Source organism: Plectrocnemia conspersa, unplaced genomic scaffold (genome assembly GCF_051122295.1).
Source record: "Plectrocnemia conspersa isolate PC_06_02 unplaced genomic scaffold, ASM5112229v1 ptg000005l, whole genome shotgun sequence".
In the NCBI taxonomy this organism is placed as follows: domain Eukaryota; kingdom Metazoa; phylum Arthropoda; class Insecta; order Trichoptera; family Polycentropodidae; genus Plectrocnemia; species Plectrocnemia conspersa.
The window spans coordinates 19,178,216-19,195,961 of NW_028277169.1; the positions used below are offsets into that span (position 1 = coordinate 19,178,216).

Sequence of the window (17,746 nt, forward strand, 5' to 3'; positions counted from 1 at the left end):
TACTTTAACTGCAATAACACAAAACAATTAAGTAAGCTTTTTCCTCCACTATGAGGAACTATTTTGACTGTACTACGTGAACTTGTTGAAACTTGACCTTGGTTAAGTCGCATATTTTATTCTTTTGACATTTACTATAATATTTTATATTTTACTACTATTCCAAGAACAAAAAACTAGGCATTAGAAATACCAAGCAAACTTAAATAAGGAAAATATATATAGTTAAATAAACAAATACGGTGAGTACACAGGTAAATTATACAAAAATGTAATTATATCACAATTTTTATTTTAAATAAATATACAAAAGCTTATACAATATAAAACGTAAATCATACGCAAGCAACAAAATTAATGTTTAAAAAATCATATAAAATAAATATAATACATGGTAATAAATATATTGGTAATCGAATTAATCACAATATATTTAGCTTAAAATATCATCAAATCTAAATACAATTAGATTGATTATATCATAGCTAAACACCTTATATGTATAATATTACATTATACAATCATAACTATCAATACACTGGCAAATTACTGACGTAAGAATCAACAACCTCAAATTGTATATTTAAATACATCTTTAATGACTAACGTTAATTATCATAAATGTTAAAGTTAAAGTCTATTCATTGTATTTCAGAATTTATAGAATAATTTACGACCTTTGCATTTGTACTGTCATGGTTTCGATTTTACCATACAATATACAGATAGGTTCAAAAGTATCCGTATTTATAATATACATACATATATGAAACGATAAAAAATTGTAAATATAGTTTATTTCAAAACGCTTCTTATATCATTTTATTATGAGTTCTAAATCCGCTTTAAATTACAGTTAAATCAAAATCTGCTCAGGAAATTTAATTTCAATTTTTATTACAGATAATACTAAGTCAGTATGTCTTTTTTCGCTGGATGGCATCATTTCACCAATTCTCTTTTTAACTGAGATTAAACAAATTCTCATTTAACTGAGGTCCAAATCTGATATTTTTGTACTTAAGATTTAAATATTTTTGATCTTTATTCGATTGCTAAGAATTAAGAGTAAATACATTTTTCTGGAATACTTTTGGACCTACTAGTAAGAAGTGATCTTTAAATTTTAGTATTATTCATATAAAATTAATATATAAATAAGTTTATATGTCTGCACTTTTTTCCTAATCTATTTAAAAGAAATAATTAAAGCTATTTGATCAACATACGTCGATGTCTGTGAAGCAACGACAGTACGAATCGAACGATCTTCTCGTAAGTAGCAAACATCAGAGCTGCCGTCAAGACCGTCTGCAGCAATTTCGCCTCGAGGCCTCTAAAGAGTCCCTGAATACCATGCTGTTTACAAACGGTCATCAGAGCCGGTATGATTCCGCTAGCTTCGATGGCTCTAGATCCACGGTGCCTCATTCGAGCTTGAACCACCTGAAGTGGATAAGTGAGCACTGTAGCTACGGTCTTAGCAATAGCGCCCACAAGCAGTGAAGCCAAAGCTGTGAAGTTTCCGTTGTGAGCCAGCCGCCTTTTCAGAGCTTCGTAAGTCATGAATTGAAGAGCTGGATTGGCGACCAATAGGAGAGACGGAAGCGTGCCGGCCCATAAACCACGAGCGCCTTCTGTGCGTGCTACGTGTTGGAGACCTTCACTCAAGTTCTTGTAAGGAGTGCCTTTCATCTGAAAAATTATTGAAAATAAGATAATATAGCGGAAATTATTATAAAAGAAACATACAGATCCATGTAAAATAATAATTATTTTAATATTAAATGTCCGATTTAGAATAACAATAAAATTTTTATGCAGAATAATCACTTTTATAAAATACAGAATATTTTTGAGTAATTCAGTAATATTTATATCATGAATAAATTATATGTTTCATATTAAAAAATACAGAAAACTTTCAGTTAATTCATACAACTTTTATGTGCTCTGAATTGATTTTTCAATGGGTAGGAACAAAATTATTCTTATGTAGATGTTTTGCTTACAACAGTTTTTATATATTTTCATTAGGAGCAAGAAAATGTTAAAAAGACTTTTAGAATTGATGTCAATCATATATTATTTAAATGTGCCGGAAATTGATTGAGATATGAATGCTTCTTTCATGGTAAATTGTGTATCTCAATGTCACAAGCGAGCATATAAGTGTATTCTAATGTGCAGGTAGATGAAAATGTAACTGGGAAAAAACGCTGGTGAAGCAAAATATATTAGTTCATATTATAATACGATACAAAGCAAAAAAAAATAGATTTTTTCTTTCCATACTTTTTTGTCAATTTTTTTTCTAAAGCAAATTTTAGCATAATATATAATACCTTCAACTACTTGAAATGAGCTTTCATTTAATGATTTTTATTTTGTTATAGCATATAGTGATTCACAAATCTAACTTTATTTTTGGTACACTTTATTCAAATTAATGATTCACTTCAAACAATTAAAAATAGATATCTAGAATTCTAAATACTAGATTTAAAGGATGTTATGTTTTAAATTTTAACAAAATCAATTACCTTCAGCCTCGTATTGACGACCCAAAGTGGTGTCGTAACAAGAACGTTAGTGGCACCAGCTAGGACACCGAGAAGAAGGTCTCTGCCGGCTGACTGATCGCGAGCGCCTCCGTTCAATGACTTTAATCCATGAAACGTATAAAAGTACACAAAGTTGGAAGCACACAAGGACTGCAACACCGGAATGACTCCCCGGTAGAGTCCGGCGACGCCTTCGTTCTCTGTGATTCTCATGAGTAGCTGCATCGTACCGCTCTTATTCTTGCATTCCAGTTCTTCCACTGAAAAATTAAATAATAAAAAAAAATATTAAAATATATCTTGAAAATACAACATTATGCAATGTATGCAAGAATTAAATGCAATTATGTTGTAGTTTTTTAGTATCGTTTAGGTGTCAAGGTTGGCTGTCAAGCTCAACTGGTTTACATAATCTATCATCGGCAGCAAAATATGACATTATGTCCACATTGACAGAGCAAATTTGAAGTGCTTGAGAAATAAATATACAAAGCGGAGATGATCTTGAATGAACAAAATTATTTTATTGGTTTACTAAAATAATGTTAAACAAACCACAGGTTTTACATTTACAATTTAGAACCATATATCCTTTTAAGCATTAAGTTCTTGTTTTTATATGTTTTAAATTTAAATTAAAAATCAGGAAAAAATATTATTGAATGATTTGTATTTTTATCTTAATTTAGAACACTTACTCAAGGTAGACTAATGTATTATAATATAGTAAATATCTTTTAATGGAACAAAATTGACTCTTATTTTAAGAAAACAATCAAGATAACATCTAGTGACCTCATGCAAACAATCAAACTATAAAGCCATAAGCGGTCAGCTATGATTGTTTGTTTATATTTGTTAGGATTTAATACAAATATTTTTAACACGTAGTAAAAAAAAGTAAATTTTAAAAATGAAAATAGATTTTTGGAAATAAAAATCTTACACTCTCTAAAAACAAAGTTTAGGCAATATAAATATTTGTGGACGTATCTTCTAAAAAGCATTTTTTATAATAATTATTTCCCTTGATATTAAATAATCTAATAATTTTAAATGTAAGAAAAATTATGATACACAACAGAGTACTAGAATCGCATGCTACGCAAAGAGTAATCTAATATAAAGTAGTTAAATTACCTATTTATTTATTCAACCAAGCAGTTGTTTTTTTAAAACTTCATGTCAATTTCTACATATTGACATAATCTGGTTATTTGTAGTTAATATGTTTTGCAGTTCCTAAACCATGGTCTCTTGCCTGCTTATCTATTTTTTTGGTGGATGTTTGTATTGATAAAAATCACCTTTAAATAACGTATTTTTACACATACATATGCACATAAATATACATACATTAACTAGTATTTATTTTAGTATATTTTTTATTATTCCTCGTATATATTTTTTATTAATGCTTTTTATGAGTTTTAATTCTCTCACGGTGTTTTACATTTCATTTATTGAAGTCTTCAGTTATGGTATTCATTTTTGAATCACGGTGTAACATCGAGTTGTGAACAAACCATGGAGCGTTTGACGGGATTCTTAACGAAATATTTCGTTGTGACTGAAGTTTTATTGGGTCTTAAGAGTATTAATAATGTTTCTCCAAATCAGGGAAGCGCTTATTTTGCCAGTATATAAAATTGTTATACATTTTAATTTTTACTAATTTATTGCCAGTGAAAGTTTTTTTTATTCTAAGAAAAAACATTACTACAGCGCTTTTATATTGCAGTAATTTATCGAACCATTTTTAAAAAAATTTTATTCAGTTTTGAAGTATTTATAAGAACATAAAATGATCATGTCTAGATAATATCTCGACTTAGTTCGTTAGCTAGCTTGATCGCGGTTGTTGCAAAATTGCAGCTATTCAAAAAAAATCATAACCGAAAAAAATCTTAAATAAGCTAAAAATATTTAAAAATAGAAATTAAAATTAAAAAATACAGGTTGATCCAATTCGAGTTTGTATATTGGCAACACTGTAAATCAGAGAGCTGTCAATAATCATGCGTGTCCAATGTGTAAAATGTTAGTTTGCAAAAACCACTAAACCACCTGTCAACGTGTTAAAACTGGTCAATTGTTGTACAGAAATAACAATTCTATTAGAACTGTGTATCGGAATTTACGGGAAGATTATGGTACTATCGTCCTACTGAGAGAACAATTTATAACACAAAGTTTACGAGAGATCATTACATGCCAAAAAGTGACATTGTGGTCTGGTGGCAGCATTGGGCTTTACTTTTTTGTAAACGATGAAATTCGAACTGCCAATGGTGAAGGCTATAGACGCGTGATAACCGATTATTTTTGCCATGAAATAGAAAATATTGATGTGGGACATATGTGGTTCCAACAAGACGGCACAACTTGCCACACTTTACGCAAATTTCGTGTCTACGCCGATAAACCCAAAATGTTTGAACACCTAAAAACCAACATCCGGCGAGTTATAGCCGAGATACCGCCCGAAATATACGTAAAAATCATTGGAAATTACATTGAAAGGATCGGTTACTGCCAAAGGTTCAGAGGCGGGCGTTTAATTCATAATAAATAAAATACATCACATGTTCGATCAATAAAAAAAATGCGAAAATACCATTAAATTTGTTGTTTTTAAAAAAAAATCAGAAACTGAAATTAGATCACCTGTTGTATATATTTTTACACTTCTTGTCATTTAAGTTAGTTTTTACGATACGATATCTGCCGTACTTTTAATTAAATTAACAAAAAACTTCTTCAAAAAATAGGTTTTCATAATATATCTAGACTAAATGTCTACTATTGAAAACATTGAAAAAGTAGAAGATTATTACCGTAGTTTTAAATATCAGCATGAAACTTACTCTAAGAATAGATCTTGTAAATATCTCAGCTGAGTTTGTTAGTCAGTCTGATCCGCGATTTTGTAGCAAAATTGCCACTAATCAAGAAATTTAAAAAATCGTATCTTCGTTAAAAAAATCATGAAGAAAAAGTTAAAAACGTTTTAAAATAAATATAATTTTTTTAAAAATACAGAAATCTAAAAATCATTGCAGCCTTTGCCGGACGGATTTTTTTATTTCAAAATATATTATTTCTTAAGCCTCTGTATTAGGTTTCTCAATTATTAGTAGTTTTTAACTAAAGAATATTTAATAAAAAATGGATCAAGTATTCGAATATATTCATTATTTTTTTTCTCTGTTTTTACCGAAGTTAATGTATTTAACCAATTAGTGCTAAACATAAATTAATTACCTGTAAAATAATATTTATTTAAAAAATAATTATTACTTAATAATAATTATTTTAATTAATCATGAATTATTTTCATAATTTAATTTTTTTATTGTTATAAAATATGCATAGCACAATGCTGTACGAATTATAATAATCAGTGAGGGCATCAAAAGGAAAGTACATACTTAATTTATTACTGCATACTTTTTGATCAGGGAAGTCATTTCAGCTTTTAAAATCACCAGAATTAAAATCAACTGCGATTAAATTAATTCAGCAAAATTTATGTAATATTTTAAATACATACATAATCAAATTATTGAACTAATTGAAATAAAATCTTTGCGTCTTGAAATAAATACAAAAACGTAACACAAACTTCACAAAAAAATTGCGAGCAACGCCTGTTTTTGAGATAAGCGTTAAACGATAATAAAGGGTGGGCCTTTCCAACAGTTTGTTTCGTTCAACGTTTTCTGCGAATTTCGGTCATAATAGATACCACCGATAAACATGATATTCACAAATGTTTTTCGAATACGTAAAAGCAATTTTTATTGAGAAGAAGCGTCTCAGTCTCGCATTTCAAAAAAAAATAAAGGCGCATAAGGATCGTGGATTTTGGAACGGCACTAGTCACTCGGGTATATTGAGAGAGGGAAAATGATTATTTGTTTTACTTAAGTGTACGAATAATTCTAATGATCGAATATTCGATTGAGAACCCCAATCTGTCAGATGTAGGGATGCACATAACATTTTAATTCATTTAAGAATAAAAACAGTATTTCGTTCGTGATCTATCAGTTGGTGATGCCTGATCATTACAATAGTCATATTTTCTTTCTTAATTGAAAAACAAAAAAAAAATGATTATATTATTCGCATATGTGATGAACTTTAGAACGTCGTTTAAGATAATTTACTTTCTCGAAGATTAGAATAAATTTCTAAATGGAAATAAAGTTTCGAAGAAAAAAATATAATACATTATCAATATTATAATCATATGTAGCGAAGATTTAAATATACAATCGCATTAAAGTAATTAAATAAGCAGCATATTATCTTAAATATCTAATGATAAGATTTTTTTAATATTTAATACTCATTGTTTCATACAAATATGTAAAAGACAATCGCCCCTTGAATTTTTGGTGTATTTTATTTTTAAATAAATACAAAATTCTTGCAAATGCTATATTATGTAATAAAAATATTAACATATATCGATCCTTATCCGTTATTGAAGAGTCTCTAAATATGCGCCAAGAATTCCCCGACAGGTTTCTCTTATCGAATGTAATGTAATGTGTGAATATTCTATTTACAATCACCTGTACATTTAACATTATGGATTTTTTTCGTGATTACAGTATTTATGTTTAGTAAGACAATTCTAGAAAACACGTATTTTGTTTTCAACACGCGGCGATTGAACTCTCTCTATTTTTATTTACCCAACCCAAGTTATCTAATTCCTAAACACTTGAGCAACAAGACGAAATTAAAAAAGTAAACTTGAGCTAAAACCCAGCTGAGACACAAAGACGACAGTAGTGATGTCGACACTGAGAAGATACTCGGTAATGGTTCTAAACGCATTGCAAAATCTGACGGCTAGATAAATTGACTTTGGGATTCCTAAACGATTTTTACACACGTCTAACCATTGAGCAATCGTTGGGTTATATTAGTAAAAAATCTGGCGAAGAAAGTCGATCCCAAAAATAATTAGATATTATGTGCAACATAACTTTCGGTGTTACGCATACGATCTCGTGATGATTTGATAATAATATAAATGTTCAAAGAAAGTGAAAGTAGTGGTTAAAATAAAATTACGGCGAATGCATAGTTAGGCAGTAACTATTATGGTATTTTTTCTCATTCCAAGAATTGCCTAAATTATAACAGAAATAGTATTATAATATTTTTTGTCTGGGTATCGTTAAAAATACACCAGAAATAATTTTACTTGATAACAGTTAATATGCTGGAGGTTTTAGTATATATTTAGTAGATTTTAGTATATATCTGAATATATGAAGAAAACTTAGGACCTTCAACAAAGCTTTTCGTGAGCTTGTGCATGTGTTTTGTGAAACACATATTATAATTATTCTTTCAAAATATAGTATAGTCGCTTTAGAAACACTCTATATACTTGTGTCTGACTCTTTTTGTTTGATTAACATTAGTTACACATAATGAATAATATTTGTAGTTCATTCGAAGCGTTATCATACTTTGCTATCTATGTATTCAAAGCGAATCCTTATCTAAGTGGAAATATCAACAAAATGCACTTTTTCTGATTATAATATGATACAAAACTATATTTTAATTATTTGCGCTATTTATTCAATAAACAGAAAGTTCAATCACATTTTATATGTTTTTTCCTTGTAGGTAAAAATATTTGGATAATGTGAAGCAAATTATTACAAAAAATTAACACTTCACTATCGAAACAAAAGTTGAATGTACATATGTAAAAAAAATATAGCAGTATCCTCATGACATGTACGTAATTTGTATAGAATGTTAGTTTTATCTTAATTTGTCATTAAGACCACAAGGAAAACTTTTTGTTTAAAATTAAAACGTCGTCATTGATGTTTTTATTTTTGTCCTTGATTTACAATAAAAGTCTTAAGAAAATAAAGACCTATACTTATAGAGACTCACGGTCATTTTATACAATTAATAATATTGAATTTCCTCTGTATTATTTATACATAATATTTATATTTATGAAAAAATAATGGTCGAAGATAAATATATCAGATCTGTTCTGTATTTTTTAATCAGAATACAAATTCACAAATTCGTTATGCGACTAATTGACACATGGCCACCCTTGTTTTAAATTTCGGTTTGAACTTATCTGAACTATTGATCAAACACTGCGCTAAAAACATCAGAAATTTACGCTACACTGCTAAATATAATACAATGCGTTATTTAAATAAAAATAAAAACTAATAAGGAATCCTTGTAAAAAGAGCTTCAAAGCATAATGCGCTACTGCAACCACTGTTATGTATTTATTATTTCGCACCTACATAAGTCATAATAGTGTTCTAATGTCAGTTTGAACTTTGATATCCACCAGTGAACAAATACCACAATGACGTCCAGACATATTTGATAAACCGATAGTTTTCATATTTTTTTCCTACTACTACACAAAGCCACGAAGTATCTAGTTGTCCTTTTGACAAAAATAATAAAATTAGCATATGCCCAGGTGAAAATATATGACAGCTGTGGTCAAAAGTCCGCATGTAATAAATTGTGTGAATAGATACACAAGTACTGATTTTCCCGCATGCGTCATTGATTGTTTGCTTCATGAATATGAAGCGATTGGTTCCATAGTTCATCAGCTTTTTTAAATTAAGTCTTACATATGAATGAGTAGCGAATCTGGATTGTTTTATGTGGGTTTGAGTAATAAACTATTTATTATGTCGGTTTACTAGAGCCTATTGAAAGAAACAATGACATTGTGCTTAGTAATCGACGAATCAGTTGAAGAAATTCATATCATGTGGTTCGTGCCAAACAATTTTTAACTTATCTTTTTGCGCATGAACTGCCATTTTTTCTAAAACTGACAAAAACAACATCGTAAAACGAAAATGCCGAGAAATTATTAAATGAAATCGCTGACCCATAATTACTTATATATGTATGGGTATAACGAAACAAATTTCCAATCGGCTTAATGAAAGCGCACTGAAGAGCCACAACCAAAAAAAGCACGCCAAGTTCGACCGAACGTCAAGATATATATATATATATAGTCCACTATAAATTCTTACATTATTGCCACATTTCACGCCGTTTACGTGAAGCAGTAAAAAAAATAGTCAGAATTGTAGGCAAACAACTCTTGTACCACATAACACACCGCTTTTAATTTCACTACTAAAATAGTGAGGATATTAGGGCTGTCAACAAAGCAGGTCCGAGATTAATGATTCAGAAGCAAGCCGAAAAGCTCAACGTGTCGCCTAGATCAGTTCAGACATTTAAAAAATTAGGAAAGGTTTTAATTTGCAGAATATGAGTATGTCTGAGAAAAATCTCGCGCAGCGAATCTCAACATGCAAATTATTAACAATTCTAGAAGAGTTATTTTTGAATCGAATTGTTACTGAATATGAGAAGTAGAACAGGATTACACCTTGATAAGATAATGTCAAGCATTTGGTGGAATATGAAGGGCATAATTCATTATGAGTTATTGGATTATAAGCAGACAATTACGACAGATGCACAGTGTGCTTCGCTAATTCGTTTAAAAGCGACTCAGACCATAAAAAGATCTTCCCTTATAAATTAAAGAAGGGTAATTTTACACCAAAACAGCAATATGATTTTCTTAGGAAGTCCTTTCTCACCCATCGTATTCTTTATACATTGCTCCAAATGACTATCATCTATTTAAATCCCTAAAAAAGTTTTTAGGTGGAAAAAAATATTTAAAAAAACAGATATAAAAAACGACATTAAATAATTTATTGCTTCCAAAAATATATTATTTTTCGAATCAGATATAAAAAAATTGATTAGCATGTGGAGAATAATTGTAGAAAAAGGTGGAGAGTATAATTTAGTAAAAGTATTACACGTTTTAATTTTCCACTTATTTAAACCGCACCTTAAAAAACGCAAAGACTTATGGAACAACTTGATATATAACTCATAAGTAATAAGTGTTATTTGTATGATACCGATTCTAGAGGTTAGATTTTAATTTAACTATGCCGTTGATATATTATGAGATTCACATAGATTGATCATTTTCATACTCTTAATGATTAACTTTTTGCTAAGAAACAACTTTTAATATGCTACTGCCTCATGTTTAATAGAAAATGGATTCCTCCAACGATTGTAAATTATAGATGGTGTCGTAATATATTATAATACCTATTAACATATGTATGTATAAAATAGAGATGTCCTAAACTAAAATTACTACATACAATTACTAAGGACTACATACAATTGTAGTGTAGATGACCGTATAAAATCATTACATTTGAATTCTTTCAGAAAATCAATATGATTAACTAAAATAAATTTCAAAGATAATATGAAATATTATGGTGCAACATTTTTATATGCCAAATGTAATTTCTTCACGATATATCTATAGAGGTCAAGAAGATAAATTGTGACGCTACGCTACTCAAACGTCACATGCTTTAAAAACAAACATTTTTACAAGACTATGTTAACTATTAGTAAACAAAAAAAAATACATCCGCCCCCATTATTACAAAATTACAGTGTTTAAAAGCTAATATTATCTTAATACAGGAACTACTTACTACGCACGGTCGAAAGACAAACATTTGGTTTATATCTTTACTACGAAATATTCATGAATTTTGTCATTGATCAACATATTTGTAAAAAGAATAATAAAAAAGGATAACAAGGTTTCAGTTATGAGGTCAAGTTCAAAGATTTATGATAATCTTTCCTTACATCAAGATCATCTTGACGGCTGATCAAATATTGTCATCTTTGCGGAGTGGTTATGAATGATCAATATGCGTTGAGATAAAAATACGTATTTTCATAATAAATATATTTACTTTGCATATTCTATATTATTGTATTTGATACTCGCGCTTTTTTACATTTAGTTTAATACATCTTTTAGTCTCACAAACGCCACACAATTAACGGAGAATTAAAAACTATAACTTACGCTGTAATCGACATCTGATTGTATCCAGGGGATAGAAGGCTGACATTCCCACGACACTGCCCTGTAATAAAATAATAAAAATATAAATATTTATAATATTCAATGCTTTATATGTAACCATTATCTTATTGTATCATATTTTGCTTCAATACGGAAACATGCTTTTGTTGATTTCACCCTTAATATTCTCAACACCGCAAGTGGTACATTTTAAAGCCTATCTACTCAGTAAAGTCAATATTAATATTACTATTAATATAAAACATATGTTTAAAAAGTCCATATACATATACTACAAATCACAAACAAAATAGAAGAACAAGAACATAACTGCCATCGTGTTCATATTGTATGGTTTCTTTACTATGCAGAAATGAAAAGCAAATAAGAATCTATAACACTCCTCTTAAACTTATACAAAATTTACATCATTTTAGATCTGTATTATATGTTACTTCACTATAAGACTGCATTTAACCTTTTTAGCGTTTGTTAGTTTAATATATTATATCAGAAATTTACACAATCAATCTAACAAAACGTCATTTAACATTATATTATCCTTGAGGTGACCAGATTTTGAAAATATCAAACGACACTAAAAATAAAATGGCTCTCTGGGAAATTTTTGTTCAATGAGCGAAAACTAAAAAAGGGTTATTTTAGAATTTTTTGTTCAAAATGGACAATCTGATCAGCTTAGATTTAACATCCATTTTCGATAAATATAAGTAACTTTTAATAGTGAATCTGAAGATCTATATAAAAATTGACTGAAAATTACAAAAAATAAATAAATATAAATATCCCAACATATTATGATGAAAAATATTATATTATGAACGTTCCATTTAAATATTTCAATTTTCGGGAATTTAAAATATTTTTTTTCTTCTATTTTATACCATAAAATATAAAACCATAAACTAAAACTAAAACCACAGTTTCAATATGAAAATTGTGATATTATTTAAAATATTTTTTATAATAAAATGCTCTTCTATTATTATAATAAGCGAGACGAACCTCCAACGGGTATTATATTATATTAGATGTTATTATAATATTTAAATAAAATACAAATATGTATGAATATGTACTAATCTTCAATACATGTATAAATTATTCAAATATTTACTTACAAAATATATCATTTTGCTTATATTGTACGTGTGAATTTTGTTGAAATTAATAAGAAAATTTACAACATAAATTGAAATGATTTTATTAATAATTAAATAACCTGAATTAGTAAATAATTATCTTCAGTTTCTATAAATTAAAAACATATCTAGTAATGTACTTTTAGAAATATTGTTTAGAATGTAATAAACATTGAAGAATGAAAAAATATGTTATTATATCAATAATTTACAATTATTAATTATTTTATAATATTGCGCAATAAGTGATGGTGAAATACTTTATAAGCATTAAATATATTTTGTAACCATTTGGTGGTGGGAAAATGTGGAAATGGAGATATAGAAGGGGGTGTGTAATTAATCGATTAAATGTGTGGAAATTGTGAATGAAGTCGGCCAATAAATTCGTACCGTTGCACCAGCAATCGCATGCACGAGCGTATCATAGCTCAGCAGCGGCCGGCGAGGCTGCATCTTGATTTGGTTAGAAACACTATTAATCGAACAAAATAACACCCTACATAAACAACTAGTCTCGACCGGCGCCGGCCAGAGACTGATCCGCACCCGAAATTACATCACGCAATAAGGAGGTGCAACCCATACACGCTACGATGAATTTTAACATTACAATATCGAATGTGTGTATTTGTCGCACTCGCGGAAATTACAATATTCTCTTTTATGTACACACGTTATTATCACTTTCATGGTAACATTTTTACAACATATCATATTTATTCAATGCTTGTTTTTTTTTAAATAATCAAAAAACAAAAGGTTTTTAAGTTCGTATTTCCAAAAACATCAGCTTTTAACAACTACGTTGCGACTTCCACGACTATTCTTCTTCAAACTCGATGACCTGTTACAATATTACAACTAACCTGAATATTTCTGTACTCGAAACCGCCGCCTGATATTGATATCGGTTTTATATATGTTATATTGCTATACAAAAACATAATAATTTGTGCAATAAAACGTATATCAGACAGATTAGTCCAATCAGGGCCGGCCCTAGGTTATTTGGCACTTGATGAGCGCAAAAATATAATTCAAATTAAATTAATAATATATTATATTTGACACCATGCTCTTTTTGCGATTGTGGGTATTTAAGAATTTGTAGTTTATTTTTCGTCGCGATTTTTTACGTGTGAAATAATTTAAAGAGTACACAGTAGTGTATAAAAATACTAATAATCAAGTTATATTCTTCAGCAAAATTTCAATAAAATTTTAATTTGCAAAGTTGTTCTAAATGTTAAAAGATTTTCTCCACGCAGTAATTTTTAGTTTTTAATTTATAGTCATAGTTTTTTGATGACGGATGGTGACGGGTGGAAATTACACACAGATTGAACCGCTGCAGTAGAATTTTTATAAAGTTTACATGTTTGATATTGAAATATGTATATGCGAGAGAACAGTGGACGAGGCACCACCGGCTTTTGTCTACCCGTTGAGGTCAGTGCTACCAGAGTGCCAGCAAGTTTTGGCTATAATAAATGAATAAATAAATAGATAAATAGGGCCCCCACTGTTGTATTGTTTTCTAATACGATAGGTATTCAAAATGATTTTTTAAGTTCACCAATTTTGTACTGCTTTTTTCACATAGCAACACTTAAGTAGTGTTTAGACCAATATGGGTGAAGTTTATTTGACGCTTGAGATCTGACAAATCGCCAAAATGTCACTTGACGGTATAGATATTTTTACAATTTATTATGCTTTATCAAAACTAATAAGCATATTTTTTTAGAACAAGGACTTAAAATAGAGCCCGTTGATATCGAAATTGAATACATTACATTTGAGGTTAGTTATCAAAATATTTATTACTTAAACCGTGTTAATCGAAAGTGATGATTTTGTTTTATTTTAAGGAACAAGCAGATGAATACATCATTGAAGAAAACTATGATTCTAGCCAGGAAAATATAAATGCTGTGGAGAGAATAGATTATGAAGGATATTATTCGGACGTTGATATTGGAAATCTAGTGATTAAAATAGGTTCTATATTTTTTGTTTTTTCAAGGGTAATTTGCGATTAGTTTTGTGGTCTAGTTGCTCTGTTATGGACCTTCAAATTTATCAATGATTAAAGTTGTTCTAGAGTTATGTATGTTCTTTATTACATAGCTTTTATACTGATGAAACACAAAACAAATGCAGCGTATTGATAAATTATTTACGCAATGTTATACAACTTTTCTCAAACGATATTTTTTATTATTGCATTTTGACTTGCTTTATTACCATATCCCATGTCAAATAGTGGGAGGAGAGGGGGGGGGGGTTAGCACCACACACGAAACAATTGTTTACCTAAGTTGGAGCTCGTTGGTAAATATTATTTAAACATTTTTTATGTAATATACTGAAAATATTTGAGTGCTATTTAACAAGGAATTATTTTAAGGGATATGTGCATTTAAATAAATACTTTGTTCCATAAAACGAATTGTTTGCGCATTTATGTAAGGTAAATCTTCGGATTTTTTTCTTTAGAAGAGGATTCTTTGTTAGATAGTTATTCATAAGATGTTCACTGTTCTGACCTAATCTGTCCAACAGTAATGCACAAACAATTCGTTTTATGGCACAATTATTTTATATATTGCTCATTTAATTTGTCCTCAAAATATTTTATGTATTAATTGGCACGGTTTGTAGTGTACCAATATATATTATTTTCCTTTTCATATTGCAAAGATCATGAGGTGACTCACGCACAAGAATTTCACTTTAACAGCATTTTTTTTATGATTTTAGATCCTGAACCAACCACCGCTCCCGTTGAAAAGGTAATTTTATGACAACAATATGGCATTTTGGTAATAAAGTAAGATAACTCGATTTATATGTAACATTTTATGGTTCTTGTTACTGTATTATAATTTTGGATTTTTAAAATGGAAGAACTAATTTTTTCGGTATAAAAATTGCTTCAGGGTTTATGAATACAGATCAACAAAAATCAAATTTTCCGTATCAACCCTAATTTTGGAGATATAACTTATATACGACTTTACTAATAATACGAAAAATAAAAAACATTTTGTATTATTTTTTATTTTAATGAATCACATTTTATCATAATATGAAAAAAGATTGTCTTTGCGTTTTCTCTATGAAAAACAACCCACTATTTTTTAATTATATCAGAGGTATCATATAAAAATCAAAATACACGTCAAATGAACGGTGATTTTTTATTTACATAAATAAATTCTTATTCATAACAGCAACAGATATAAATGAATTATTATTTGTGATTCTATAAATATAAAAGAGGAAAATGATACACAAATCATCAATGGATAATTTACATAGACCTTAAGATTATGAACCTTTAAATCCTTGGACATCAAAGTAGCTACATAGAATATGTGTGTACATAAAATATGACTAAATGAATACTTGATAAAAAAAATTGACTCTCAAGAGACACTAGTGGGAAATATGAGATCAACAATAAACCTTCCATAAAGAGATAAAAAATCATTTGCCTTCCGTCACATATTAAGCTTGGCCTAATAAAAAAAATCATAAAGGATTTAATATATTCTACCATTTGTTTAGTCTTTTGCTTTATGCTTTTGACTTACAACTATTACAAATATTTGCACATATTTTAATTACTATTTTTCTTTTCAGGAATCATCGCCAAAGGAAGAAAAATTAAGCAATTTTCCAGAAATAGTAAATGCTTTAAATTACATTAATGAGAGAATAAGCTCAGATTTTAACAAATTTAAAAAAGAATATACCGATAGCTTCACTTGTACCAGATGTAGAAGAGTATTCGATACCAAACGTGGCCTTAGCAGACACACAAATAATTGTATCAACGATTTCAATTTTTGTAAAAGATTAAAAAGTATCGATTTGAAATGTGACATATGTGATGAAACTTTTAAAAGTGAAATACATTTTTCAAAACACATTAAGACTCATAGTATGAAATGTATGAAATGTGGGATGGTATTCATATACAGACGTAGTTTCGAACGACACTCAATTAAATGTAAACACATATCACAGAAAGCAAGGGTTAAATGTAATAAATGTGAAAAATCAATTATAATTGAATCACAAGGTGCTAATTGCAATAATTCGAAGTGTAACAAATGTAAAAAAACAATTAAATCTGAACCTGACGTTTCACAGTATGCGCAATGTAAAAAGTGTGAAAAACCAATTGTGAGTAAAACTGGCGTTTCGTGGCTTAAATGCAACAAATGTGAAAAACCAATTAAAACTGAACCGAAAATTTTAAATGATGTTCAAAATGAAATAGTTAGTGAAAAATCAACAACTGCAAAATTGGCTCTTACGACAATATCTCGGTCTCCACAAGTTTGCTCCACCAGTCTATTCTCTCCTTCGTCATCAATACAAAGTAAAAAATCACTCATGAAAAACAATGCTGCTGTGCATTTAAAAGAGCATTCTTATAATATAGATTATATAAACAAAAATACAACTCTCAGTGTGGATACGAATAATCAGTCAATGAATAATGAAGTTTTTGAAGACGATCAATCAAATCGGTCTTTACAGAAACCTAACAAAACGCCTTCACTATTTGTATGTGAAATATGCGAGCATGTTTTTAGAAATGAAAGACTGTTTAATACACACATGGTAAATCATAGTGATAGTGCAATAACTTGTACTGTGTGCAAAAAGAAATTCAAAAAGAAAAAATATCTGACCGATCATATGAAGTATATTCACTCTAACGAACATAACTATGAATGCGATATGTGTGGCAAAACTTTTAAAACTAAGGCGTACATTGCCCTTCACTTGAAAATTGTAAATCATAATGAAGCAATATGCGATAAGTGCGGTGAAACATTTGTAAATAATTATAGACTTTCTATGCATAATCTAAAACAACATCCGCCTGAGAAAACCAAAATAAAAAAACGTGCAAAGATTAAGGCCAGAACGCCTGTACCTTATCCTTGCGACATGTGTGGAAAAATGTTTAAAAGTAAGATATTGCTCTCAGCCCACGTAAAAAACACTAATCACAT

General features: G+C 29.0%; 2 protein-coding genes across 3 annotated transcripts; one reads left to right on the plus strand and one right to left on the minus strand.

Moving 5' to 3' along the window:
* Nucleotides 1–272: 272 nt before the first annotated feature.
* PMP34 (Peroxisomal Membrane Protein 34) lies at nucleotides 273–13,247 on the minus strand. The gene is made up of 4 exons (XM_088186281.1): nucleotides 13,101–13,247; nucleotides 11,545–11,605; nucleotides 2,544–2,824; nucleotides 273–1,695 (listed from the first exon to the last, which is right to left on the minus strand). The coding sequence occupies exons 1-4, from the start codon at nucleotides 13,161–13,163 to the stop codon at nucleotides 1,213–1,215; spliced, it is 888 nt and encodes a 295-aa protein (XP_088042407.1). The 5' UTR covers nucleotides 13,164–13,247; the 3' UTR covers nucleotides 273–1,212.
* Nucleotides 13,248–14,306: 1,059 nt separating this feature from the next.
* On the plus strand, nucleotides 14,307–17,659 carry LOC148235038 (uncharacterized). Of its 2 annotated transcripts, XM_088186007.1 has the most exons (6): nucleotides 14,307–14,398; nucleotides 14,458–14,513; nucleotides 14,582–14,711; nucleotides 15,474–15,505; nucleotides 16,359–17,193; nucleotides 17,265–17,659. In XM_088186007.1, the coding sequence occupies exons 1-6, from the start codon at nucleotides 14,386–14,388 to the stop codon at nucleotides 17,270–17,272; spliced, it is 1,074 nt and encodes a 357-aa protein (XP_088042133.1). In that variant the 5' UTR covers nucleotides 14,307–14,385; the 3' UTR covers nucleotides 17,273–17,659. The 2 variants fall into 2 exon arrangements, with proteins under 2 accessions (XP_088042133.1, XP_088042134.1); XM_088186008.1 differs by lacking the exons at nucleotides 15,474–15,505; nucleotides 16,359–17,193; nucleotides 17,265–17,659 and having other exon boundaries at nucleotides 14,582–14,892.
* The last annotated feature ends 87 nt before the right edge of the window (nucleotides 17,660–17,746 follow it).